At 37.1% G+C, this 27,382-nt stretch overlaps 1 protein-coding gene across 3 annotated transcripts in view; it reads right to left on the bottom strand.

The window, feature by feature from the left end:
- DPYD (dihydropyrimidine dehydrogenase) overlaps positions 1-27,382 on the bottom strand; it is a 930,948-nt gene that overhangs the window by 879,882 nt on the left and 23,684 nt on the right. For all 3 annotated transcript variants that reach the window (XM_061411115.1, XM_061411116.1, XM_061411117.1), the window contains exon 2: positions 12,202-12,312. In XM_061411115.1, the coding sequence (XP_061267099.1) occupies positions 12,202-12,312 (111 nt within the window). The remainder of the gene's footprint in view (positions 1-12,201; positions 12,313-27,382) is intronic.

Here is a 27,382-nt window from a genome sequence, read left to right as displayed (position 1 = left end):
ACTTAGTCTTAGTTAGACTGACCCACAGTAAGGATCAGGCTAAGAACCCTTATTTCATAGTCTTTCTGACCCAGAGTAGGAACTTAACCTACCTTATCTTCCCATACCAAGAGATCTCATTTGAGACTCTGCTGGATGAAGGATGGGAGATAATCATCAATTCTGTTAAATCTAAATTCAAAATCAGACTCTGTGGGATAAGGGATGTTTTAATGTAACTTTGTTTCCTTCCTTCTAAAGTTGATACATGTTAGGCAACTAGGCCACTGATTTTCATTTCTTAAAGGGAAGAAGGCAAGTGCAGAAAGCACTGGCACAAAGAGATTTACTATGAGACTTCAAATTTCAGAAGTCAAGTTTTCAAGGAAACTGGAAGAACTTGGGTGATTCACAGTGTGGGTTTAGGAGGATATGTGTGATTAGTTAAAAGCAAACTTTATCCTCCACGCCTACCTTTGCATCTAAGCTATGTAAGTATTTTAAGAATGGAGAAACAAAATGAGGATCAAAAGGAAAGAGATGAGTCCAGAAATATTGTCAGATCCAGAGAAAGAAGATCAGTTCCTCAGGCTGCACAGGGGGAATGACAAACTCTAGCAAGGTACATATAAATCACGAGCTTGAGAACCTGTTACTCACTAGATGAAGCCCTGGGAAGAGGCAACTGAACCGTGAAGGTCTCCAAGCCCCAATGTTGAGAAGAACTTAAGAATGACTGTCATGTGTTCAAGAGTGACTTCAAAGTAGAAGAGAGGTAAGGGACAGGAAGGGACTTGATAAATGGGAGAAAGGATGGTTCCACATTCCCCATGATCGTTATTAGCAGAAAGATATTATGAAGCATCAGCTGGCCCCAGATCACCTACCACACTTGGCACCAAATACTCAGAAACTCAGGTATTAGCTCAGAGAAATGGGGGAAGGGAAAGGGCTACGCAGACAGAAAAGAGAATTCTAAGAGTGACAGTGACTGAACTTCCACTCTGAGAGAAGCTCAAAACAAAAATGAAAAAAAAACAAAAATGAAGTTTAGTTACAGAAAAATAAAGGTTTTATTTCTTGCACACCTGCGTTTCTAGTCTGATATTTCTACTCTCCACATAAACAATGTATTTTTCACCTACTGAAGAAGGCATTAAGTCGCAAAGAATCTTGGTTTCAGTTACTTCTTTATTCCAGAAACTCCTTCAGGCACTGAGTCTATTTGGGGAAGAAAGCTATTGTCAGCAATCAGAAAAGCAAGCTCAAGCTTGAGAAGTTGTTTCAAACTATGGTTTAAGAAGAGGCCAGGACAGAATCAGATTGCTTTCTCACTATGAATCATGAGCTCATTAAATTTTGGAGATTAAAAATAAAAAGTCGTATTGTGAATTTGATATGTACCAATATAGGGACCTAGGGCTTCTCAAGTGACTCAGTGGTAAAGAATCCACCTGCCAGTGCAGGAGACGCAAATTCAATCCCTGGGTCAGGAAGATCCCCTGCAGGAGGAAATGGCAACCCGTTCCAGTATTCTTGCCTGGAGAATCCAATGGAGAGAGGAACCTGGCAGGCAATACAGTCCATGGGGTCACAAAAGAGGAGGGCACGACTCAGTGAGTAAATAAAAACAATTATAACAATATTGGGACCTGCACCCCCTGTCGTTTAACAGAGCTGGGGATTCAAGCTTCCACCTTCACTTTCTGAAAGAGATTAGCTAACAAATAACTTTATTAACTACTTGGATTTCATCTCTTAATACTCACATAAAATTGAGATGGAAAAATGGACTCAGCAGATAAGATAGAAGGCTAATTTCCAAAGTACAAAAAAATAACCACATTGACTAATCAGGGATTACAGGAAAAGCACATTGACCCCTGCTTCCTGTAAGAACTCTCTCACCATGCTCGGTGTTCCTCACCTCACCCATTACAGTGCTTCTTGGCTAAATTCTCATCTGCCTGCCCTTGTCTGGTTATCAGTGCCAAGCTGAGCCACTCTGGAGACTGAGGCAAAAGGAAAGAAATGTGCTCCCATATGGCTTCTCAGGTGGCACTAGCAGTAAAGAAGCTGCCTGCCAACGCAGGAGATGTAAGAAACGTGGGTTTGATCCCTGGGTCTGGAAGATCCTCTGGAGGAGGGCATGGCAAACCACTCCAGTATTCTTACCTGGAGAGGCCCATGGAGAGAGAAGACTGGCAGGCTATAATCCATAGGGTCGCAAAGAGTTGCACATGACTGAAGCAACTTAGCATGCACGCATGTGCTTCCATATATGTGTTTTATATATCCTTGCATCATTTATATATTTTGTATGATTTATATGTTTGTATTATTTACCTTGATTACTGAGTCTTTCGGTGCCTCTTTTACATTTTTCACCTGAAGCCAATGCCTAACTCGCCTCTCCCTAATTCCTGGGAGAAGCCCCCAAAGTCTAACCTCCACACTCTTCCCATTCTACATACTCTTCGTGGGTAACTCTACCCACAGGCTTTTAATTACCCACTTGTATTCTGATTATTGAAAACTCTTCATCTGCATTCCTGACCCCTTTACTTAGCTACAAGCTTTAGACTAAACAGGATGTCCCACAGGTACAAGAAACTCAAAAGATCTCAAAGTGAATTCAAGATTTCTCTCAATTTATCCTATACACAACAAAATACACACATAAAGTCAACTCCCAAATCATACTTATGTCCTGTTATGGACCAAATATTGGTGTCCCCTCAAAATTTGCATACTGAAAACCTAAACCTCAGTGTGATGGTGTTAGAAGGTGCAGCCTTTGGGAGGTGTTTAGCTCATGAGGGTGGAACCCTCATAGAGGGGATTAGTGCCTTTACAAAAGAGGCTTCAGAGAGCTCTCTCATCCCTTCTGCCATGAGAATACACAGCAAAAATCCATCTATGAATGAGGAAGCAGGCCCTCAGCAGATATTAAATCTTCTAGTGTCTTGACCTTAAACTTCCCAGAATCCAGAAATATGAGAAATAAATGTTTATTGTTTAAGCCACCTAGTCTGTGATATTTCTGTTATAGTAGCCCAAACAGACTAGGACACCTCCTAACTATATTCAAGCTAGTCCTCTCTCCTACATACCCACTGTCCCTGGTCCTCATGATTTTGTCTTCCAGGCTTCCACATTAGTCTCAGAGACCCTGCTTCACCCCTTCCACATTGAACCCAACTTCCACACTGAAAGTTATAGACTGATACATCTCAAGGCAAATCTGACCAACTCACACTGGTAATTAAAGTTCCTTCATGGTTCATCCTTTGAAAGAGTACTACATATTAATATTTCTATTTTCTTCCAAAAAAACATGAAACCTTCCTGGAAGGGCCTGTATCACGTTCATCTTCATTCCAGAGTTCTAAGTGATACCATGCCTGGCCCACTGTAAACAAGCAATAAATGAAGAAACAAAGCAGTAACTAAGACGGTGAAGGGGAAAAAAAAAAGTGGTTATCAAAACTTATATGTTACTTAAGTTACTTCCTAGAAGAAAAAAGGGCAATGATTTATTTTTATCTAGTTATTTTTAAAAGTCTGCTTACAGAGCTCTGGTACCATACTGCATAAGTTCAGCCTCTTAGCTGTGGACTCTTAGACAGGTTTCTTAAGCTTCCTTCATCTATGAATGAAGATAAAATATAGTATGGGTGGTTCTGAGGCTTAAATGGGTTACTTCACAAAAAGCACTTTGAACTACAACTACTCAGTAAATTCTTAATATATATTACAGTTTATTCTTATTTTTATTATTTCAATTTGAGCACCTACTACATGCCATGAATTTAAAATAAATTAGCTAAAATTTCCAAAATCATGTCAAATAATTGATTGTCTTTAATTGCCTTTCCATTTTATTTTCATCCAGGATAAATTTTCTGGTTTGTAACACTTTCTGGTCTTTAAAAATTGCTAATGGAAAAGGAGTACAAAATATTTATGTAATTAGGACAGTTCAACACTTTAAAAAAAAGGCAAAAATAAACAGCAGTTATGGAACACCTGCTTAACAGATACTGGAAATAACTGCTTTGTGCTTCATTAACCAGTAAAAACACATTTGCCAGTTTAAATCCCCTACTGAATTCAGAATTTCTAATTATCACTAGAATCGTATTAACTTGGCAAGGAAAGAAATTCCTGGGTAAAAAATTTCAGAATTTCTATAAAGCCTGCAAACAAATATTTGTTTATTAAAACTAAATGTGATTTAATTTAATAAACAATTTTAGACTAATTGTTTTGCATATTTTATTTACCTTTGAGTGGCATTACTACAGTGCCTCACATATGGTTGTTTCAAGGGCCAAAGTGGAAAGAAAGAAAGAGAAAGAGAGAGAACTCTACTCAAATAAACCCAAACCATGACCCCGATGCAGATTTGCTAACAATGATAAGGCAGTGATTATCTGAGTCAAATCAAAATAGAAAATTGTAAAGTTAATGCAAAATTATTAGAAAATAAAACAAAATAAACACAAACATGTCAAGCTTTTACATTCGATAGTCAGGGAGTTGGCTCAAAATGACCTCTTTAGCTGCCTTCATAAATGCTATAAGACTCCTTCAATGCGATGGCGACAACCATTACAATTTGCATTTTCCTTAACTTTGAAGTATCTATTTTCTAATAATCTTATTCGTGTTTTCTAAGGAGGTAATGCACTGGAAAAGGCACACAAGATTCAGATGACCAGAATTCCAAATATGGTTACAAAACTAAGTAATTTTAATGAGTTTAAGTAAATAATTTAATATTTTCAGCATAGTCAGTAAAATGAAGAAACAAATCTGGGTTCTTCATTTAGATCATGATTAAAATCAAACACAATATGCAGCAGTAGTCTGGAAACCATATACCAAAAAAATATGTGATCCTTACATCCAGCATGTGAAGACTATGTAACATCTTTAGTGAGCACCAAGGGTTCATGATGCTGGGGACACAGCTTATGAAACAAAATATATAATGAACAAAACATAGCAATCCATGCCCACCTGGATTTCATATGCTAGTGGGAAAAAACTGAAAATAAACAAATCAGTGAATAATAAAACAGTATATCAGTGATGGGTACCATGAAAAAAAATTAAGCAAAGTCTAAGGAGAGCTTAGTATGGTGGCAGGCTAGAGTTTTAAACAGAGTGGCCGGAGAAAGCCTTGCTGAGGTGTACAAAGGAAACTCTGCGAACTCCCAAGTAAGCTGGAAAAATCACTGAAAGTTTCTGAGTACAGGAATATTAAAAGGATTTCTCAGGTGTATTATTATAAAGATACTCTACCAGGAAAGGGCATAAGCATGGCAACCATTACAAACCAATTAAAATAATCCAGATGAAAAATAATGATGATGGTTTAGAAAGGCAGGAAGTAGTGGAAGTGATGAGAAATAATCAGATTCTAGCTATTAATATAACTGAAGGTATATCCAGACGGATCTTCTAATTAAGTATGGGAGGTGAGACAAATAAAATTTAGGACTCAATATTTTGCTCTCAGAAAGTGGTGGATAGAGATGACTCCGGGAACAATAGATCTTGAATGTAAGATCGTAATTTGGATTTTCAACATGTGAACACTGAAATGCCTGTTAGGGATTTAAGTGAAGGTTTTCACTAGACCCAGGGGCTGGTAAGATCCCCTGGAGAAGGAAATGACAACCCATTCCAGTATTCTTGCCTGGGAAATCCCATGGACAGAGGAGTCTATAGGCTACAGTCCATGGGGTTGCAGCAAAGAGTCAGACATGACTGAGCAGCTAAGTGCACACACACATTCATTAGGCACTTGGTTACAGAAGTCTAGAATTAAAGAAAGTAGTCCAGGCAAGAGATATAAATGCAGGAACCATCAGTCTATAAATGGTATTTAAAATGAGGAGAGAGAATGTGATCAACAACTTACTGAGTCTTTTTTTTTTTTTTAAACTTTACATAATTGTATTAGTTTTGCCAAATATCAAAATGAATCCGCCACAGGTATACACGTGTTCCCCATCCTGAACCCTCCTCCCTCCTCCCTCCCCATACCATCCCTCTGGGTCATCCCAGTGCACTAGCCCCAAGCATCCAGTATCGTGCATCGAACCTGGATTGGCAACTCGTTTCTTACATGATATTTTACATGTTTCAATGTCATTCTCCCAAATCTTCCCACCCTCTCCCTCTCCCACAGAGTCCATAAGACTGTTCTATATATCAGTGTCTCTTTTGCTGTCTCGTACACCGGGTTAGAGACAGAATGATCTGAACCCTGGGTGCTCTAATATTTAGGGGTGAGAAGATGAGGAAGAGCCAACAAAGAAGCTGAGAAGAAGACACCAATGAGGAAAGAAGAAAAAAGGAGTTTGAGGTCCTGGAAGGGAAGTAAAAAAAAAAAATTCAGGAAGGAGAAAGTGACTGCCTATGTTAAGTGCTGCTGCTACTTAACAGCAAGGTTTGGTTCTTCAGTTAGCAAAGGCTTCCCTTGTAGCTCAGTAGGTAAAGAATCTGCCTGCGATGCAGGAGACCCCAGTTTGATTCCTGGGTGGGGAAGATCCCTTGGAGAAGGGATAGGCTACCTACTCCAGTATTCTTGGGCTTCCCTGGTGGCTCAGCTGGTAGAGTCCACCTGCAATGTGGGAGACCTGGGTTTGGACCGTGGGTTGGGAAGATCCCCTGGAGAAGGGAAAGGTACCCACTCCAGTATTCTGGCCTGGAGAATTCCATGGACTGTATAGTCCATGGGGTCTCAAAGAGTCTGACACGACTGAGCAACTTTCACTTTTCACTTTTCCCTAAAAGCAGAATTTGAAACATGTGATTTATGGAGTGAGTGCTCTTCAGGAAACAACAATACAGGAGGGATGAAGCAGGGTAGAAAAGGAAACACTGATCAAGGACGGGCCAGTGATAGTGTCTAGTCTTAGAGCCACAGGGCAAGGATCTGGAGCACGACTGCCCATAGGAGCTGCCCTCGCCTTAAGGGAAACAGGCTGGCTTCTTTCAAGATACAGTTTTTGTATTTAGTTCTCAGAAATTTAATTATGATATGTCTTAATATGGATTCCCTCGTGTTTCACAGAGGTTTTTGAATCTGTAGGTTTGTGTCTCTTGCTAAATTTAGGGAGTTTTCACCTGTTATATCCCTTTGGGGTATTTTTCAGCCTCATCCTGTTTCTTCTCTTCTTGATAAGGGTAGAAATTCAGTGGTCTGGGATGCGGGCTGCCTTGGTTACCAGGTGGCTAGTGAGCATGAAAGTCCTGACTCCCTTCTCTTTCACCAAGCAGAGGGCTTGAAGCATCTCATTATCTCATCACAGGACTGAAGTCCAGGCTCCCAGCTCAGCATTTATGAATACATTGGGATGAGGTCACATTTTTTTTGTTGTTGCTATATTCAGCTAGAGTATAGCAGTTACTATCTAAAAATCTTTCGTCTATTTATGAACAGAAAAGAAACTGTTCATTTCTTCGTATTTTGGCTAGAAAGAGCAAACTTTTGTTGAAGTGTGTATGTGTGTGTGTCTGTATCAGCTAACATTTCTGGTTTTCTAACTTCTTTGGCTCCGAGGCTCCAAGATATATGCAGAAAAAAAGAAAACCCAGGGAATTCATCACTCTTTCTTGTTTCAGGTTCCATATTCCTAATTAGCCTTCTCTACACCTTAGAGAATCTTCTCATATTTGTTTTATGCATATTTTTTAATTTAGATGTGTAATTATAAAACTCAAGTATGAAAATTTATAAATTAAAAAATAAATCATATCGTGTGGTAATACTTTTATTCAATTCTTCATGGAAAACAAAGAGAATAGTAATGAAAAGGAAAAGAACAACAGTCTTTAACAACACTGAGGGTAACTTTCAACTCTAGTTCCATATTCCCTCTTTGGAAACATATTTTACTGTTCTTTGTTAATACAGTATATACAGTTAATACATAGGGTTTTCAAGTATATATCCACAGCAATAAATCTGATCTTATAATTGAGATAATACTAACATATCTTTAAAACTTTCATTTTTCCTCTAACACTTGCTATTATAGCAAATCTAAAATATACAAAAGTGCTAAGAAAACAAATACAATTAATATTTACATTTCATTTTTTTGTATGAATATGTGTATAGGTGTGGTTCTGTAAAACTATAACAACCATTCTGAAATATCGTGTTGTTCTGTACCTTGTCCATAAATTAATAATATAAATTATGTCTTTTTCAGATTATTAATTACTTCAAAAGTAATTTTATTTAAAAATAGTAATTTAATGGCTGCATAATTTACTACGGAATAGATCTGCCCTAAGTACTTAGCTATAACCCACATTTTCCCACCCATATTTTTCTCTACAAATAAACAGTATTAGGATAATCTTCTTTCTATTTAATTATTTACCTACATTCCTTACTTGCTCCTTATGATAGTTTACTAAAAGATGAATTACTAGGTTTAAGTGTTTGATAATTTAAAGGTATTCTTATGGACTGAATCCCCTCAGATTCATTTATCGAAGGCTTAAACCCTAGTATCTCAGAATGTAACTGTATTTGGAGTCAGTCTTAAAAGAGGTAAATAAATTAAAATGAGGTCATCAGAATGGCTCTTATCTGATATATTGGTGTCATTATAAGAGGGTATCTGGACACGTACAGGGGGAAGACCATGAGAAGAGAGTGAAAAGGCAGCCACCTATCATCAAGAGAGATGCCTCAGAAGAAATCAACCATACTGACACCTTGATCTCAGATTCCTAGCACCCAGAACATGGAGAAAATAAACTTCATCAAGCCACCCAGTCTGAGGTACTTTTTTATAACAGCACGTATTAACAAATATAGTCAAAGATACTGACAAAGACACTGTTAAACTGCTTTCCTAGAAATCTGTGCCAATATGTATTTAATGCGGAAGACCTATTTTATTGTATTCTTGTCAATTACCAAAAAAATATGAAAATATGAGACAATTTATAAGCTAACATTATGGAATGAAAATACTAATTTTTCATAAAATAAGAATAATAAAAACAACAACAATAATAATGGTGAATGTCTCCCCTTCTAAATAAACAGTTTCAGTTCAGTTCAGTCGCTGTTATGTCCTACTCTTTGTATTTGCAACCCTATGAACCGCAGTATGGAAGGCCTCCCTGTCCATCACAAACTCCCAGAGTCCACCCAAACTTATGTCCACTGAGGCGATGATGCCATCTAACCATCTCACCCTCTATCGTCCCCTTATCCTCCTGCCCTCAATCTTTCCCAGAAACAGGGTCTTTTCAAATGAGTAAGATCTTCGCATGAGGTGGCCAAAGTATTGGAGTTTCAGCTTCAACATCAGTCCTTCCAATGAACACTCAGGACTGATCTCCTTTAGGATGGACTGGTTGTATCCCCTTGCAGGCCAAGGGACTCTCAAGACTCTTCTCCAATATCACAGTTCAAAAGCATCAATTTTTTGGTGCTCAGCTTTCTTTATAGTTCAACTCTCACATTCATACATGACCACAGGAAAAACCATAGCCTTGACAACTTTGTTGGCAAAGTAGAGTCTCTGCTTTTTAATATGCTATCTAGGTTGGTTGGTCATAACTTTCCTTCCAAGGAGTAAGCGTCTTTTAATTTCATGGCTGCAGTCACCATCTGCAGTGATTTTGGAACCCAGAAAAATAAAGTCAGCCAGTTTCCAATGTTTCCCCATCTATTTCCCATGAAGTGATGGGACCAGATGCCATGATCTTCGTTTTCTGAATGTTGAGCTTTAAGCCAACTTTTTGACTTTCTTCTTTCATCAAGAGGCTCTTCTGTTCTTCTTCACTTTCTGCCATAGGGTTGGTATCATCTGCAGTTCTGAGGTTATTGATACTTCCTCCAGCAATCTTGATTCCAGCTTGTGCTTCCTCCAGCCCAGCGTTTCTCATGATGTACTCTGCATATAAGTTAAATAAGCAGGGTGACAATATACAGCCTTGATGTACTCCTTTTCCTATTTGGAACCAGTCTGTTGTTCCATATCCAATTCTAACTGTTGCTTCCTGACCTGCATACAGATTTTTCAGGAGGCAGGTCAGGTGGTCTGGTATTCCCATCTCTTTCAGAATTTTCCACAGTTTATTGTGATCCACACAGTCAAAGACTTTGGCATAGTCAATAAAGCAGAAATAGATGCTTTTCTGGAACTCTCTTGCTTTTTCGATGATCCAGCAGATGTTGGCAATTTGATCTCTGGTTCCTCTGCCTTTTCTAAAACTAGCTTGAACATCTAGAAGTTCACGATTCATATATTGCTGAAGCCTGGCTTGGAGAATTTTGAGCATCACTTTACTAGCGTGTGAGATGAGTGCAATTGTGTGGTAGTTTGAGCATTCTTTGACATTGCCTTTCTTTGGGATTGGAATGAAAACTGACCTTTTCCGGTCCTGTGGCCACTGCTGAGTTTTCCAAATTTGCTGGCATATTGAGTGTAGCACTTTCACAGCATCATCTTTCAGAATTTGAAATAGCTCAACTGGAATTCCATCACCTCCACTAGCTTTGTTTGTAGTGATGCTTACTAAGGCCCACTTGACTTCACATTCCAGGATGTCTGGCTCCAGGTGAGTGATCACACCATCGTGATTATCTGGGTCATGAAGATCCTTTTTGTTCTTCTGTGTATTCTTGCCACCTCTTCTTAATATCTTCTGCTTCCATTAGGTCCCTACCATGCCTGTCCTTTATTGAGCCCATCTTTGCATAAAATGTTCCCTTGGTATCTCTATAATAATCTATTAAGGGGAAACCCTAGAGAGTTTAATTTATCTGGATCATAGTTCTCACACATTTAAAATGAGAGTGACTTGATAATCATTAAAGGATTTCTAAGTTTGAAAATTACATGATTCTTTTTTCAGTGTCCTTCAATTGTTTATATCATTATACAGGATCACAACTGATAGTTGATTCATTCCTTGATCTAATTTGGAGCACACTAGTGTCCTTCCAGAGACCTCTACGAGAAATGTCATGGTAGAACGCAAAGCTCACAGAAGTGGAGCAAGGAAAACTGAATTAGAAATCCAAATCTTCTAGTTAAGTGGCTGTGTTATCATCGCAAATCATGTTGTTTCCCTGTATTTCTCTCTTTTTTAATTCAAAAAACTTTGCTAGTTGGCCATTGACAGAAGAATTAAAAATCAGATAAATACAAATGTACATATACAAATACCCTCAATTCCTATCCTAAAAGAGTTTATATGTAGTTAAGAAGTACATAAAAATAAACTAAAATCATTGTATTAAAAAGAACATATACACAAAGTATCAAAAGAGCTAATCTTAAATAAGTTTATACTTATTAATTGGTTCACTAATCACTTGGAGAAAATTAATGTTGGAGAAATTAATTTTTCTCCAACTCTTTGCAACCCCATGGACTGTAGCACACCAGGCTCATTTGTCCATGGAATTCTGCAGGCAAGAATACTGGAGTGGGTTGCCATTTCTTTCTCCAGAGGATCTTCTCAACCCAGGGATTGAACCCAGGTCTCCTGCATTGCAGGTGAACTCTTTTACCATCTGAGCCACCAAAGAAGCCCTTAGAGAAATTAATTTGGGAAATCAGGTGAAAAGGAAGTTGTTTTCCTAACAAATATTTATACCTCATAAAATGGCATATTAAATATTGCCTTCAAAGTTGTACTTACTTAATCCTCATTTATAGCCTAATAATCCCAACCCTATAATGATTTCATGGACCCAATTATATAATATTCTAGCAGTTAGTAATCACAGATTTTTCCACCTGCACCTCATCTGGAAATACAAGATGTTCATATTGAACACTTAATGTTTATATGTTCTCCAAAAGAATATTTAACAACAGTTTGTGTATACTAGTATACCCTTCTTCAGTTGAATTATATCTGAAATTTGGAAACTCGTCCATATCATTGTGTTATTATAAAAATATTTTAAGAGGTTTTTATTCATTTTCAAAAAATAAAATTTGGCACAAACTAAATTTATATGATTTTAAACTATTTCAAAATATTTTTTAAGAAGCAAAATTAATCACATTTTTTAGAAGATTCAAATATAAAATATTTAAATATGAAAAAACTACTGCTGTATTTTACACATATTTAATTATATTTCTATATATAAAATCATGTCTTACAGTATAGAATGAGATAATTTTCAGCATGAAACCATGCATCAGTCGTACTTACAAAGCAGTTCTTATCAGGATTTCTTTTCCAATGTTTCTTGTCTAATTTCTTGGCCAAAGTGGAACGCAGAGTTGCACGAGACTGTGTTCGAGGATTTAAAGCCAGGATACTCTGAAGATAGCATAGACAAAATATAAGCATAAGTATCCTGGGATTATAAAAAATCAAATTTTAAGATTCCACACACATACTCCAAAGATGTATATTAAAAATGTTGTTTTCCCCTTATACTATTGTAATTCCACAACAAACTTATCTAAAGAAATCACTTACTAGGTGATATCCCAGTTCACTTTATACAAATATTTATTTATGATAACATGAAGGAGTTCAAAAACATGTAAAATATAACAGTTGACTTTAAGATAAATTTTATAAATAGTATTCTTAAATAAGAATGAAAAGAGGCAGGCACTTCATTACAGATTCGATTTAAACTAGAAATAACAATCTCCACTAAGTTTTCAGAATTTTACCAACTGCTTTCACATGTATTATTTAATGTACAAATAGCTACTGTTATCTCAAAATTTTGGATGTGGAAATAAATTCAGGGTGATTAAGTAACCTGCTCAAGATCTCACAATTAATATGTGGAAGGGATTGAATCAGAATTCAGTTCTTCTGAGTGTTGGGCTTACATGTGAATTTAACCAAAGATGGAGTCTACATTTTATTGTGACTTTTTGAGGTATAAAATAGAATAGAAAACATTTTAAACACATGTGTAAAGCAGCACCTGAATAACTGAAGAAATAATTAATTTAAAAGGCCTGTCTGCTTTGAAACATGACCACTGGGACTCTTCCAGAATGAATGAATGAGGACCTCTGCAGATCAACTACCTAATAGAACAATATAACTGATAAAAATTAATAAAAATAAGAATCCTTTGAAGTCTCCAGAAATTATTATAGTCAAAGAGCAAATGAAAAAATTGTTATTGAAAAAAACCTACTAAAACTTGGTAAGAATGGCAAAGGTCTGTGGCATTTGAAGTGCAGTCTTGTCTCCCTCCTCCAGGCTCCCAGTTCAGCACACAGAAATTCTACCTCGGTGAATACAGCCAAGAACAGAGGGCTGACCCTCCGCCTACCCTCTAGGTGACACTGAGGTATCTCCCAAAGAAAGGCAGGATATTAGCATACCTACTCCCCTCTCCCCAGTCTACCAGCTATGCAGCAACTAAAGACCAGAAAGTGCAGCTGAGAAGTCAGGAGCTCCTTGCTTCTCCCATACCCACTCACAGAAGAAAGGCTCTATCTCAGGAGCAACAGGCCCATAACAGGATCCTGATCACCATTATCTCAGCTCGCCCATGGCTTAGAGTTAGCAAACCAGGAGAAGCAACTGAAATCAGAGGTTACTGCCTATACCAGGGCCCTGCTCATAAAGCAGGAGTGTGGCTCCCAGAAATGCAGGCCACTGTAACTACCCCTAGATCTGGAGCTGTGGCAGAGGTTTTTTCCCAGAGAAAGAGGTCACACAAACAGAAGAAATGACTTCATTTAAATTAATACATGGGAAGTTCAAGCCTAAGGGTACTCTCAAAAACAATAAAGAGTTCAATGCCAGACAATTAAGAGGAAGGAGGTAGCTTCAGGAGAGCGATAAACTAAATCACAAGACAGTTTACCAGAAAGAATACCTAATGGCTCCTGTATGGCCACAAGAAATCTCAAAGACTCACCTAAAAACTACTCTTGCAAAAGAGCCCAAATTTAACTGAATGACACTGTCAAGTAATTTATTAATATGTCCCAAGGCATTGCCAAAAACAACAGAGCAATCAACTAGTAATCAAAGAGACTAAGAACTGGGTGTGATACCAACAGAGGTGGACCATTTAACAAAGAAATCCAAAGAGAAGGCACAGAGAGTTCCACTAAAAGCACTGTCATACCACAGTTACTGAAGCCCATGGCCTCACCCTATGTGAGTGCTATCAAAGATCAGGGAAACAGACATATCTAAAGCAGTCCACCAAATCACTAAACAAAAGGCTAACAACAACCAGCCCCCCACTCTGGGATGGGGTAGAGGGAAATTAGTATCCAGAATCGCTATATCATCTGAAATGTTCCATTTTCCATTAAAACAAAATAACAAGACATTCAAAGAAACAGGATTATATGGTCCATGAAAGAACAAAAGCAGGTCACAGACATTGCCTTTCAGAGGTTTCAGGTGTAACATTTAATAAAAACTTCAAAGCAGCCACTATAAGAAAGGTATGGTAACAATATCTCACCAGCGAATACTCATAAAGACATAAAAGTTATTCTTTAAATTCTGGAGATAATAAACTATAATAACTGAAATAAAAAATTTACTAGAAGGGCTCAATAGTATATCTTAATTTGCAGAAGAAAGAATCAGCAAACTTTAAGAGAACTCAAGAGATATTATACAGTCCCAAAAGACAAAGACAAAAAATATTTTTCAAAAAATTAACACAGCCTTAAAGATATATGGTACACAATTTGTTGTTGTTGAGTCGCTCAGTCACGTCTGACTCTTTACGACTCTAGACTGCAGCACCCCAGGCTTCCCTGTCCTCCTTTACCATCTCCCGGAGTTTGTTCAAACTCATGTCCATAGAGTCAGTGATGCCATGCACCCATCTCATCCTCTGTCGTCTCCTTTTTCTCCTGCCTTCAATCTTTCCCAGCATCAGAGTCTTTTGTAATAAGTTGGCTCTTTGCATCAGGTGGCCAAAGTATTGGAGCTTCAGCTTCAGCATCAGTCCTTCCAATGAATAGTCAGGACTGATTTCCTTTAGGATTGACTGCTTTGATGTCCTTGCAGTACAAGGGACTCTCAAAAGTCTTCTCCGACAGCACAGCATCAATTCTTCAGCACTCAGCTTTCTTTATAGTCCAACTCCCACATCCATACATGACTACTGGAAAAACCATAGCTTTGACTAGACGGACCTTTGTTGGCAAAGTAATGTCTCTGCTTTTTAATATGCTGTCTAGGTTGGTTATAGCTTTTTTTGCAAGGAGCAAGCATCTTTTAATTTCATGCCTCAAGTGTCCACAAAAAATTCTCTGTGACAAATCAGATGCTAGGCCATAAAACAAACCTTAATAAATTTAAAAAGGTTAAAATCATACAAAGCAGCTATCCAACCATAATGGAATGAATACAGATATCAGTAACAGGAAACTTGGGAAATTTATGAGCAAGACACATGCACATAGTAAACACTGTGCTGAGAGGAGTCAGTTACAAAATACCACATCCTGTATTATTCCACTTACATAAAATGTTCAAAATAGAGAAGTCTATAGAGACAGAAAGTAGATGTGGTTGCCAGGGGCTGGAGGATTAGGGGCAAATGCAGCATGAATGCTGAAGGGTATATGATTTCTTTGGGTAGATGAAAATTGATTGCGGTCTTAGTAGCAAACTATGAATACAATAAAAGTCTTTGAATTCTACACTCTATATTTGTGAACTGTACAGTATGTGAATTATATCTCAATAAAGCTGTTACTAAATAATAGTATTAATAATACACAGTAAATTCTACATTCAGTGAATTTCACTGAACACTGCATTCATTCTAATAAACATTATTGGGGCCTATTTTATTAGCCTAACATAAATGAAGATTACTTTTAGTAATTGCTATATATGTTAGACATGATATTTCTTCAGTCAATCAATTTAGATATCTGTGTTCTGGACAACAAATGTACAATAAATCTATGAGGTTTAAACAATATATTCCTCACGATTAAATAATTCCAAAGCAACCTAGTAATATGAGCCAACAATAGAAAACATAAGTAATCCTATTTATATACAAAAAAAAGAAAACATTTTTTTATCATGAAACAGAAGCAATTTTGTTTGTTTAGTTATCCTATTTGAACCATTAGTCATTTCACACATTAATTCAAGCTGATAAATAAGATGACGTTTTTTAAAGTAGTTATTGTGGCCAACATTTAAAGGGGAAAAAAAAGAACTAGATAATATGCAAGAAAGATGGCTGTATTTCATTTAGTTTTTACTTCCACAATTCATATTGTGATAAATGATTATGTTTATCTATGTTGGCACAGTAATGTAACTTTTAAGAATAAACATTCTGAATGCAATTTATTGGCTGCTTATCACAGTAACTTTTCTTTTGCACAGCATAAGTAGAAAGTATAACACAACATGAAATATTGGGTTAACCTTTTGCAAAAAGGCAGTGAGTTGAATTCAATGGATCTTGGGTAAAAATAAATTGGATTGTGGAGAATGGTTACCAAGGATTTGACTTAATAATATCCCAAATGAAAAGTGATATAAAATAAAAATACAAGACATGAGTGGTTGAGAGCTGTTAAAAACAATTTTCCAAAGCAAGACTTTTTGAAACTAAAAGTCAATATCATCAATAACTAAGCAGCTGGCAGAATAATACAGGAGAGTTCTAAATTGCATTCTTCCTAAGAAATGACCAAAGCCAAGTCCTAACAGGGTCACAGGGTCCCCTCTCTGGATAAATTGAGCAGTTTAAGAGACCCATTAACCCTTTCAGAAATAAGGCATATTACTTATAAAGGAAGATTTTCTCCCATGCAAAGAATTTGGCTTTTGGCTTCCCCAATCATTTTCAGTAACCCAATAAAAATGTACTGGTGATTCTAGAGGGAAAAAAAAAAACAAACAGAATTTGAGAGAATTTCACTGCACTAATTTTATTTAGGTTAAGAAATGATAGAATATGATCAGGAGACAGATTCGCACACGACATCAAATCAGAGGCATGTGTTTTCCCTGTGCTGTCTGTCAATTCTTCTCTGGGAAGCAGATAGAAGGCCACAACACACAAACTAGAATCCTGCATCTGAGAAGTGGCCTTCTGTACTACTACCATAGAGAACACAAAAAGGAGCTCTTATTGACTACAATCACAGGCCCTCAGTTCACAAATAAAAGCACTAAGTCTTGGCCCCCAAATACTGGAACTGAGTGCTGAGAGCTTGAATTCCAACTGCAGAAAGTCATTTGGCCAATATATTCTCTTTCTAAAAGCATATGTACGAGACAGCAAAAGAGACACGGATGTATAGAACAGTCTTATGGACTCTGTGGGAGAGGGAGAGGGTGGGGAGATTTGGGAGAATGGCATTGAAACATGTAAAATATCATGTAGGAAACGAGTTGCCAGTCCAGGTTCGATGCACGATACTGGATGCTTGGGGCTAGTGCACTGGGACGACCCAGAGGGATGGTATGGGGAGGGAGGAGGGAGGAGGGTTCAGGATGGGGAACACATGTATACCTGTGGCGGATTCATTTTGATATTTGGCAAAACTAATACAATTATGTAAAGTTTGAAAATAAAATAAAATTAAAAAAAATAAAAAATAAAAGCATAGCTTTGCTTTACATCTCAGTATCAATTATTCAAACCTAATGCACCATTAAGCTCTCTCCAGGCTTCCCTGGTAGCTCAGCTGGTAAAGAATCCACCTGCAATGAAGGACATCTTGGTTCGATTCCTGGATCAGGAAGATCTGCTAGAGAAGAGATAGATTATCCACTCCAGTATTCTTAGGCTTCCATGGTGGCTCAGATGGTCAAGAATAGGCCTGCAATGCGGGAGACCTGGGTTTGAGCCCTGGGTTGGGAATATTCCCTGAAGGAGGGCTAGTAACTCACTTCAGTATTCTTGCCTGGAGATTCTCCATGGACAGAGGAGCCTGGTGGGCTACAGTCCATGGGGTCACAAAGAGTCAGACGCGGCTGAGAGACTAAACACAGCACAGCACAGCACAGCAAGCTCCCTCTATCCTTTGCATTTTAAATTATAAGCAAATATTTCCTCTTCAGTACTGGTCATTATTTACTTTAATTGAGCCATTATACATATATACAACATAATACACATATACCAACATTTTCAATTTACAGGCTGAACTTATTAATTCATTAAATTTTGTCTTATTTAAATTATGCTTAAATTTTGTCTCTGATGATGTATCCTAAGTTCTTTATAAATGTCTCCTACTTTTCCAGGTTAAAAATAAATAATAAGTAAATAAAATTTAAAACTTGTTTCTTTCATTTTTTCATAATTTGCTATAACTATGTTAATTTAAATAAAATGTATTGTGGCAGCATTTTTTTCTTCAATAAATACTCCTGGTTAACAGAAAAATAAATAACTGTTGCTTAATCCTTTTGTTAAGTATCTCTTGCTTCATCCAGGTAACAATCTAACAAATGTTCAGCAGTTGAGAACTGAACTTTTCATTTGCTTAACAGTCTCTTGCTTATAAACCCCAATCTCAGCCAATTACCCCACCCTCTTCCAAGTCTATCACTAATCATAGTGTAAGGAGAGTTTAAGTAAGTAACTTAAGAATTTACAAAGGTGCCTTTGGTTCTTGGATAAGCTCAGAACTCCAGCTGGTTTGGGAGTACAAGAAAGAACACAGCCTCAATTTTGCATCTTATACCCACATTTAAGAGATCAACATAAATAACCTTGAAGTCTGAAAACCTTGAAAAGTCATGGTAATCAGTCCTAATCAAGAACTCTTAGATTTTCCTATATTTAATGCACTTTCATTCTTTGTACGGGCTCAGATTTCTTTTCCTTTAGATTGTACTACCTTTCCAAATAACTTATCTTCCACATTTTTCATTTGATTAACTCTATTCAAAGAATATTTTCTCCTTTATGCACAATGACTAACTCATTATGATTAATACATAATTGATGAAGGATGGAGTCTCTAACAGTCTTGAGTTTTACAACTTTAATTGTGCTAAGTATTTACTAAACAATATGCACAGTGTTAGAGGTTAAATGGGCTTAGATTTTAGCTCTATTGCTTTTCACTGGTTATTTAAACTCTCTATCTCTCTACTTCTTCAACTATAAAGTGTTGATTAGTCATAGTACCTACCCCATAAGATCATTTTGAGGATGACATAAAATTACATATAAAACTTAGAACTGTGCATCCAGAAATTGCTTAACACATGATATCAATTAGTATGTGATGGATCTAGATTTTAGACTCCACTGAACCAATCTGTATTCATATTCTTGTATTGTTCATTTTGAATATATATATAGGAATCATTTTTTAAAGGATAAATATAGAAAAAGATGAAGAAAACAAGCAAAAGTGAAAGTCGCTCAGTCCTCTGACTCTTTGCAAACCCATGGGCCTGCCAGACTCCTCTGTCCATGGAATTCTCCAGGAAAGAATATGGAGTGGGTAGCCTTTCCCTTCTCCAGGAGATCTTCCCAACCCAGGAATCAAACTCAGGTCTCCCACACTGCAGGCAGATTCTTTACCATCTGAGCCACCAGGGAAGCCCAAATTCCAGGAATATAGAATAAAGTCCCAAAGTATAGGAATATAGAAAAAGATGAAGAAAACAGGTGAAAAGGTAACTGTAAAGAGATGGTAAGTAGAGATGTTTCCCAGATGAAACCAAGTCATTGGTTCCTGAAGTTATTCTTGCCCTAAGCCTGAAATTTCAAAGGCACTTTGTCTGAAAATGCAATATGCTCTACACAAATTAAAATGGCAGTGTGGGAGGGTCATGAAATTCAAACATAGATTTTTAAAATCCAGTACATGTATATAGCAATGTACATATCATTTTATAACACATATAACTATATATAACTTACGGACCTTTGGTCCCAACATGTTTAGGTTAACTCACATTACAATTCCTTCCTAAGAAAGACAAGTAAAAAGTTACAAAATTATAAAAAATGAAAAAAAAAATCATCAACAAGAAATAAATGAACCCCTTCACACGCTAGTTACATTGCATGGGAAACTTGATTTATTTCTACTGAACCCATAGGTAACACAAATAAAAGTTTATGTACCTTAAAAAAACTTCATCATGGCACTCTCCTACTCAGCAAGCGAAGATCTTCTACATGAAGCTGCTCTCTGTATTTGCAAGGCCCAGTGTGTACTCTCCTTCACTTACAGAACACACATCACATACTAGGTACTTAAGTGCTCCCTAATTGAAAAATGACTTTTAATGTTTTTCAGAAAAGATTAAGAATTCAAACACAGGAACCCTAATTTATACATCTGATATTACTCTCGTAATTCTTAACACTGAACAGACTCTGACTTAAGACTCTGTATTAGTCAACTTGGGCTGCTATTAAGGAATGTCAGAGACATTTCTTTCTCACAGTTCTGAGAAGGCCTCATCTCCAATTACAATCACATTGAGAGTCAGCCCTTCACCACACAAAATTTAAGAGGGACAAACATTCAGTCCATAACCGCCATGGAAAGGATTCTATTGTCTGTGGAACTATGCAAATGCTGTAAATCCAGGGCATTAATTTAAAAGATATTTTTCTCTTTAGATTGCAAATGGTACTATAGTGAGTCTATATTTCTATTTTATCAAGACAAGAAGAAACTTTAAAATAAATAAAAGGGATATTACATGGTACACTTAAATTTTAAAAAATAAAAATATTAACAAAGAAATTAACCATTAATTATGTATCTTTATTACTTAAACCATTTGTATAGCATATGTACCAACTTACATACTGATATATTTTTATAAGAATTGAAAAAAAAAGTGTCACATGCAAACCCTTATTGAGAGGTATCAAAAATATTAAAAAAGATGAGAACCTGTACTATAGTCATTTTATTAAACAATTTCATTACCTTATAAACTATTTTTCCATTTAATATATTATTGCAAAGCATCTGTGCTTTATATATTCAAATAACCCATATTTATTTGGAAAAGGAATAATTATGAAAACTCAGGTTAAAATACATCTGATGCTTGCAAGAGCTGAAAAATATATATATGAACATACACAGAAACTGAAGATAAAATTATGGATTAAAAGAATTAAAGAGAATTATTAAATTACCAAAAATATATTCATCAGTTCACTGATAATTAAGAAAATTCATACTCTAGAATTTATACTTTTTTTAGAGTCAAGTAAAATTAGTAACTTTATCTCAAAACTTGCTTTACAGTAATTTTTTGGCCTCAAAGTAAAATCAGCTTTTCAGACTCTTTTGAAGAAATACGAAAACTATTACAATTTACCTTTAATCTATTAACTATTGAGTAAAAGACACATTGTCCCCTAAAAGATCCGTGTTTACAAGACCAAGAGTCATTTTAGCTCGAGAGGTTAAGTATCCATCAACGTGCTAAAAATAAAGCCATACTGATGAGCAAATGAAAAAGCTCAAAAACAAGATTTAAAGGGAAAGAAAGGAGGAGAACTTTAGTTAATTGAGCTTAGATTTTTTTTTTTAATTAACTAAATTGAGCAAGCAGCATGATTTTCAGGTTCACAATAGCATAATAAATCAAGGATTGACTAGCTGCCCTTCATTTACATGGTTAACAGCTAAAAGAAAACATATGTGGGATAGCAAGTGATTTATATCAGAAATGACCTATTAATTTCCTGATTTTATTAATACCTGTGCAGAGACTAACCTTTTTTCCCAACCACCACAGCTGTAGTTGTTAAATATAAATTAAGGTTAAACCGAAGAACCAGCCTGAACCAGAAAGGGCTAAAATGGCAACACACCGCCCTGAACTGGCTCCAGCCAGACCACGACAGCAGCACCTCTGTAGATGAGACCCAAAGTGTGAGAACGTTGCCTTTGCCTCATGATTACACTAATATCTCCACCCAAAGAGGGGACCCACACTTGGCAAGACACAGTGTGCGCAAAAGGGCCCAAGGGACTACTCATGCTCTGGTTATTTCTGGAAATTTCCACCCCTTTCTCAAATTGATGACATACTCAACCGTAACCCCTTGACATTTTCTCGCCTGCCTCCCCCAGGAAGAAGGGATGGTTAGAGCATGGAGCTTTCCCTTCCTCTTTCTTTAATCAATAAATAAAATTTCCTGCTTTGCTTGGCAAGAACTTGCTTTTCTTCAACTGGCGGAAGCAACAGCAGGCATGGAAAGGACTCAACTGGAGTCCAACCAACTGGATCTAAACCAGGTCTGGTAACAACTGAGAAGGATAGTAATGGAGCAAGAATATGGTCAAGTGGGAAGTTGAACTATTTAAAATCAAGAATATGAAACTTTTGAAAACATTTTTTATTATTATGCTATGTTTTAGTTTGCTTCTCAACTCTCTATGGGTTTTCTGCCGTGTTCAGTACTGTTGATTGGCTCGTCTATCCAGAAACACATCCTCTTTGATTTCCCTGACATCAGAGCTTTGAGACCTCCCTTTGTATTGACTACTTTTACTTCTGTGACTTCCATTTCCCTCTTGATCACAAATAAGGGTCCTTGGACCCTTCCTGCATGCCCCTCTACTAATGATTACTTTTCTGCAGCTGAGTCTTACCTACATTCTAAACACTCAGTTCTGTCTTGATTTACAGTCATCTACTTCAGTGGATGCCAAATAACCCACTTGCATGTTCCATCATTATCTCAGTTTCTTCACATCAAAAAACCATGCATTCTCTTCGGCCCCGCCCCCCAGCAATTTTTAACTCCATTTGACTTCTGTCAAGAATACCATCACTTTTCTAGTAAATTGAACTTCACATGTGGTCAATTTACAACTACTATTTTTTGTTCCTTAAAGTCACACAATGCCAGTCAATGTTACTCACATCTGGCCTGTCCTTTTGTATTTCTTGCATCTATAAACTATTGCAGATCCTATTACAGTTCACTTGGATCATGATATCATAGTGTGTGCATTCAGGCTTAGTCGCTTCAGTCATGTCCGACTCTTTGCTACCCCATGGACCACATCCCACCAGGCTCCTCTTTCCATGAAATTTTCCTGGCAAGAATACTGGAGTAGGTAGCCATGCCCGCTTCCAGGGGAATCTTATCCACCCCAGGTTCCAACCTGTGTCTCCTGCATTGCAGGATTCTTTACTGCTGAGCCACCAGGGAAGCCCGATATAATGGTACTCTCCTAATTAAACTATTCACCTCAATTCTGTTCTTTCTTTCCTATGTAAGAAACATCTTCCATACACACATATAAATGCATGTGCACACACACATATACAGACCACAAAGCTTACATGTCACCTTATTTGTTGTTTATAGAGTCCATGTACAATCCTACATCTACACCTCTGCTCACATAAATTTTCTAAGATGGAACCATTTTATGTTAGTGTAAATGCTAGTTTTCGTTTACAATCTAAGATCCATTTCTTCAAAAATTAAGAAAAATTGTCCCTGCCTCTATTTAGCTCATACCCATGAACTTCGAGATATCCTATTGACACTATCATTGGACATATCAGATAAGAAATCAAGTAATTATTAATATCGATGTATTCTATTATCCAATTGCTCTGTAAAACCCTCAAAAGTAATGATATCATTTATATATTTTCCTATCCTCAAAATCAAGCATAATTTTTCATTAGTAAAATTATGCAAAACAAAAAATTGCTAATAAGAAAAGTTCTTTTTATGGCTGAGTAATATTCCATTGTATATATGTAGCAAATTGGTTTTATCCATTCATCTGTCAGTGGACACTTAGGTTATTACCATGTCCTGGCTATTGTAAATAGTGCTACAATGAACTCTGGGGTACATGAGTATTTTGAATTACGGTTTTATCAGGGTATAAGCCCAGTAGTAGGATTGCTGGGTCATATGGTAGTTTTACTTTCAGATTTTTAAGGAACCTTAATGAAAGTGAAAGAGGAGAGTGAAAAAGTTGGCTTAAAGCTCAACATTCAGAAAACGAAGATCATGGCATCTGGTCCCATCACTTGTTGGGAAATAGATGGGGAAACAGTGTCAGACTTTCTTTTGGGGGGCTCCAAAATCACTGCAGATGGTGATTGCAGCCATGAAATTAAAAGACACTTACTCTTTGGAAGGAAAGTTATGACCAACCTAGATAACATATTCGGAGAAGGCAATGGCACCCCACTCCAGTACTCTTGCCTGGAGAATCCCATGGACAGAGGAGCCTGGTAGGCTGTAGTCCATAGGGTCGCTAAGAGTTGGACACAACTGAGCGACTTCACTTTCACTTTTCACTTTCATGCATTGGAGAAGGAAATGGCAACCCACTCCAGTGTTCTTGCTTGGAGAATCCCAGGGACCGGGGAGCCTCATGGGCTGCCGTCTACAGGGTTGCACAGAGTCGGACATGACTGAAGCAACTTAGCAGCAGCAGCAGCAGATAGCATATTAAAAAGCAGAGATATTACTTTGCCAACAAAGGTCCGTCTAGTCAAGGCTATGGTTTTTCCAGTGGTCATGTATGGATGTGAGAGTTGGACTGTGAAGAAAGCTGAGCACCAAAGAATTGATGCTTGAGAACTGTGGTGCTGGAGAAGACCCTTGCGAGTCCCTTGGACTGCAAGGAGATCCAGCCAGTCCATCTTAAAGATGTTCTGGGTGTTCACTGGAACCATAAAGTCCTGGATGTTCATTGGAAGGACTAATGCTGAAGCTGAAACTCCAATACTATGGCCACCTCATGCAAAGAGTTGACTCATTGGAAAAGACTCTGATGCTGGGAGGGATTGGGGGCAAGAGGAGAAGGGGACAACAGAGGATGAGATGGCTGGATGGCATCACCGACTCGATGCACATGAGTTTAGGTCACTCCAGGAGTTGAGATGGACAGGGAGGCCTGGCATGCTGTGATTCATGGGGTCACAAAGAGTCGGACACAACTGAGTGACTGAACTGAACTGATCTTTTTCTCCACAGTGGCTGTATCAATTTGCATTTCCATCAACAGTGCAAGAGGGTTCCTTTTTTTCCACACCTCTCCAGCATTTACTTTTTGTAGATTTTTTTGATGATGACCATTCTGACTGTTAGAGGTGATACCTCATCGTAGCTTTGATTTGCATTTCTCTAATAATTAGTGATGTTGAGCCATAAAAAAAGATGAAATTAGGTCATTTATAGAAATGTGGATGGACCTAGAGTCTGTCACACAGAGTGAAGTAACTCAGAAAGAGAAAAGCAAGTATTGTATATTAATGCATGTATGTGTATTAGCAGAGATAAACCTAGTTTCAGGGTAAGAACAGAGACTGAGACACAGACATCAGATATGTGGACACGGAGGAAGGGTGGGCGGGAGAAGGAAAGGGTGGGATAAATTGGGAAGTTAGGTTTGACATAAATACACTACCATGTATAAAACTGCAGCCATGAAATTAAAAGATGCTTACTCCTTGGAAGGAAAGTTATGACCAAGCTAGATAGCATATTCAAAAGCAGAGATATTACTTTGCCTACAAAGGTACATCTAGTCAAGGCTATGGTTTTTCCAGTGGTCATGTATGGATGTGAGAATTGGACTGTGAAGAAAGCTGAGCACCGAAGAATTGATGCTTTTGAACTGTGGTGTTGGAGAAGACTCTTGCGAGTCCCTTGGACTGCAAGGAGATCCAACCAGTCCATCCTAAAGGAGATCAGTCCTGGGTGTTCATTGGAAGAACTGATGCTGAGGCTGAAACTCCAATACTTTGGCCATCTCATGGGAAGAATTGACTCATTGGAAAAGACTCTGATGCTGGGAGGGATTGGGGGCAGGAGAAGAAGGGGACGACAGAGGATGAGATGGCTGCATGGCATCACCGACTCGATGCACATGAGTTTGGGTGAACTCCGGGAGTTGGTGAGGGACAGGGAGGCCTGGCGTGCTGTGATTCATGGGGTCGCAAAGAGTCGGACATGACTGACCAACTGAACTGAACTGATGTGTAAAACATTGGAACCTGCTATAAAGTACAGGAAGCTGAGCTCAGTGTTTTGTGATGATCTGGGATGAAGAGATCCAAGAGGGAGGGGATACGTATAGCTGAGTTACGTTGTTGTACAGCAAAATCTAACACTACACTGTAAAGCATTTATCCTCCAATTAGAAAAAAAAATATATATATATATATATATAGTTCTTTAGCAGAAGAGTCAGAAAAAGCAGCAAGAAATGTCCACTGGAGAATGGACTTTAATACTGGCAAAACAAACAGAATTTTGTTTTCTTCTTAGTGTTCACTCTATTGCAGAAGACAAAGAACGTCATTCAGTACTTGTCAGCACTCAGAAAGATTTTTAAGCCATATAATCATTAACTACTCAGAAATGGGAGGTCAGTGTTTTCAGACTTTCATTGGAAGGATTAATCATGCAACTCACTAGCTGAAGCAGCAGCGAAACACTTTGAACTGAACCTTGCAATCTGTGGTAATATAACACCAGCAACAATTTCTGACAAGAAAACAAATGAATTACTTGTTATCCACTCAAAATGTTCTAGGGTCAAAACTTCAGATTTTATTACACAATACAGACATCTCAAACATACGAAAAACGAAAAACATGGTATCTACTTGACCTAAACTGGTTTTCTTTCAGGAATAAATAAAATGAACTCCCTGCATCTTCTCAAGGTCTCTAGAATTTAGTACATTAGAGTTGGAATGGACTTTAGATATTAATATTTCCCATCCTAATTCAGAAATCCTATTCCAAAAACTTATTGAACTATATCAAATTTATCAAAGAAATATGACAAAGGGTTACTCTGTAACATATATAAAGCTCACACAAATTTAAAATAAAAGAAAATGCCAAAAGATAAAATACAAAATGGGCATTCACAGAGGAATGCATATATATTTTCAGTTTAACAGATATATTCAGCCACCCCCTGGGTTTTCATTGCAAATAAGTTTCTGTTCCTATCACTATTAGAAACACTCTTTCAAGTCTCTGATAATGAAGAATTTGCCCATTACTTCTCTTTGTGCTGTTGTCACATATTTTCTTTTTTTCATATTTTGTCCCTTTTTAAAATTTTTCAAGTAATCTTTATAATAGTTTTATTGAGATATAATTCACTTACCACACAATTTACCCATTTAAAGTATACAATTTGATGCCTTTTAGTATATCACAGAGTTGTACAATCATCATCATAATCAATTTTAGAACATTGCATCAATTTCCTCCCCCCAAAAAATCCATACCCATTAGCAGTCACTTCACATTTCCCCTAAATTCCCAGCGTCAAGCAATGATTAATCTACTTTCTGACTACAGATTTGTCTGTTCTTTTTTTCCAGTTTCATTGCAGCATAACTGACAAATATTATATATATAATATATATATATAGGACTTTATTTAAGGTATACAAT

The sequence above is a fragment of the Bos javanicus genome, chromosome 3 (genome assembly GCF_032452875.1).
Source record: "Bos javanicus breed banteng chromosome 3, ARS-OSU_banteng_1.0, whole genome shotgun sequence".
NCBI classification, from domain to species: domain Eukaryota; kingdom Metazoa; phylum Chordata; class Mammalia; order Artiodactyla; family Bovidae; genus Bos; species Bos javanicus.
The sequence above is the reverse complement of the archived record's forward strand: the minus strand, read 5'-3'. Positions and strand labels throughout refer to the sequence as shown.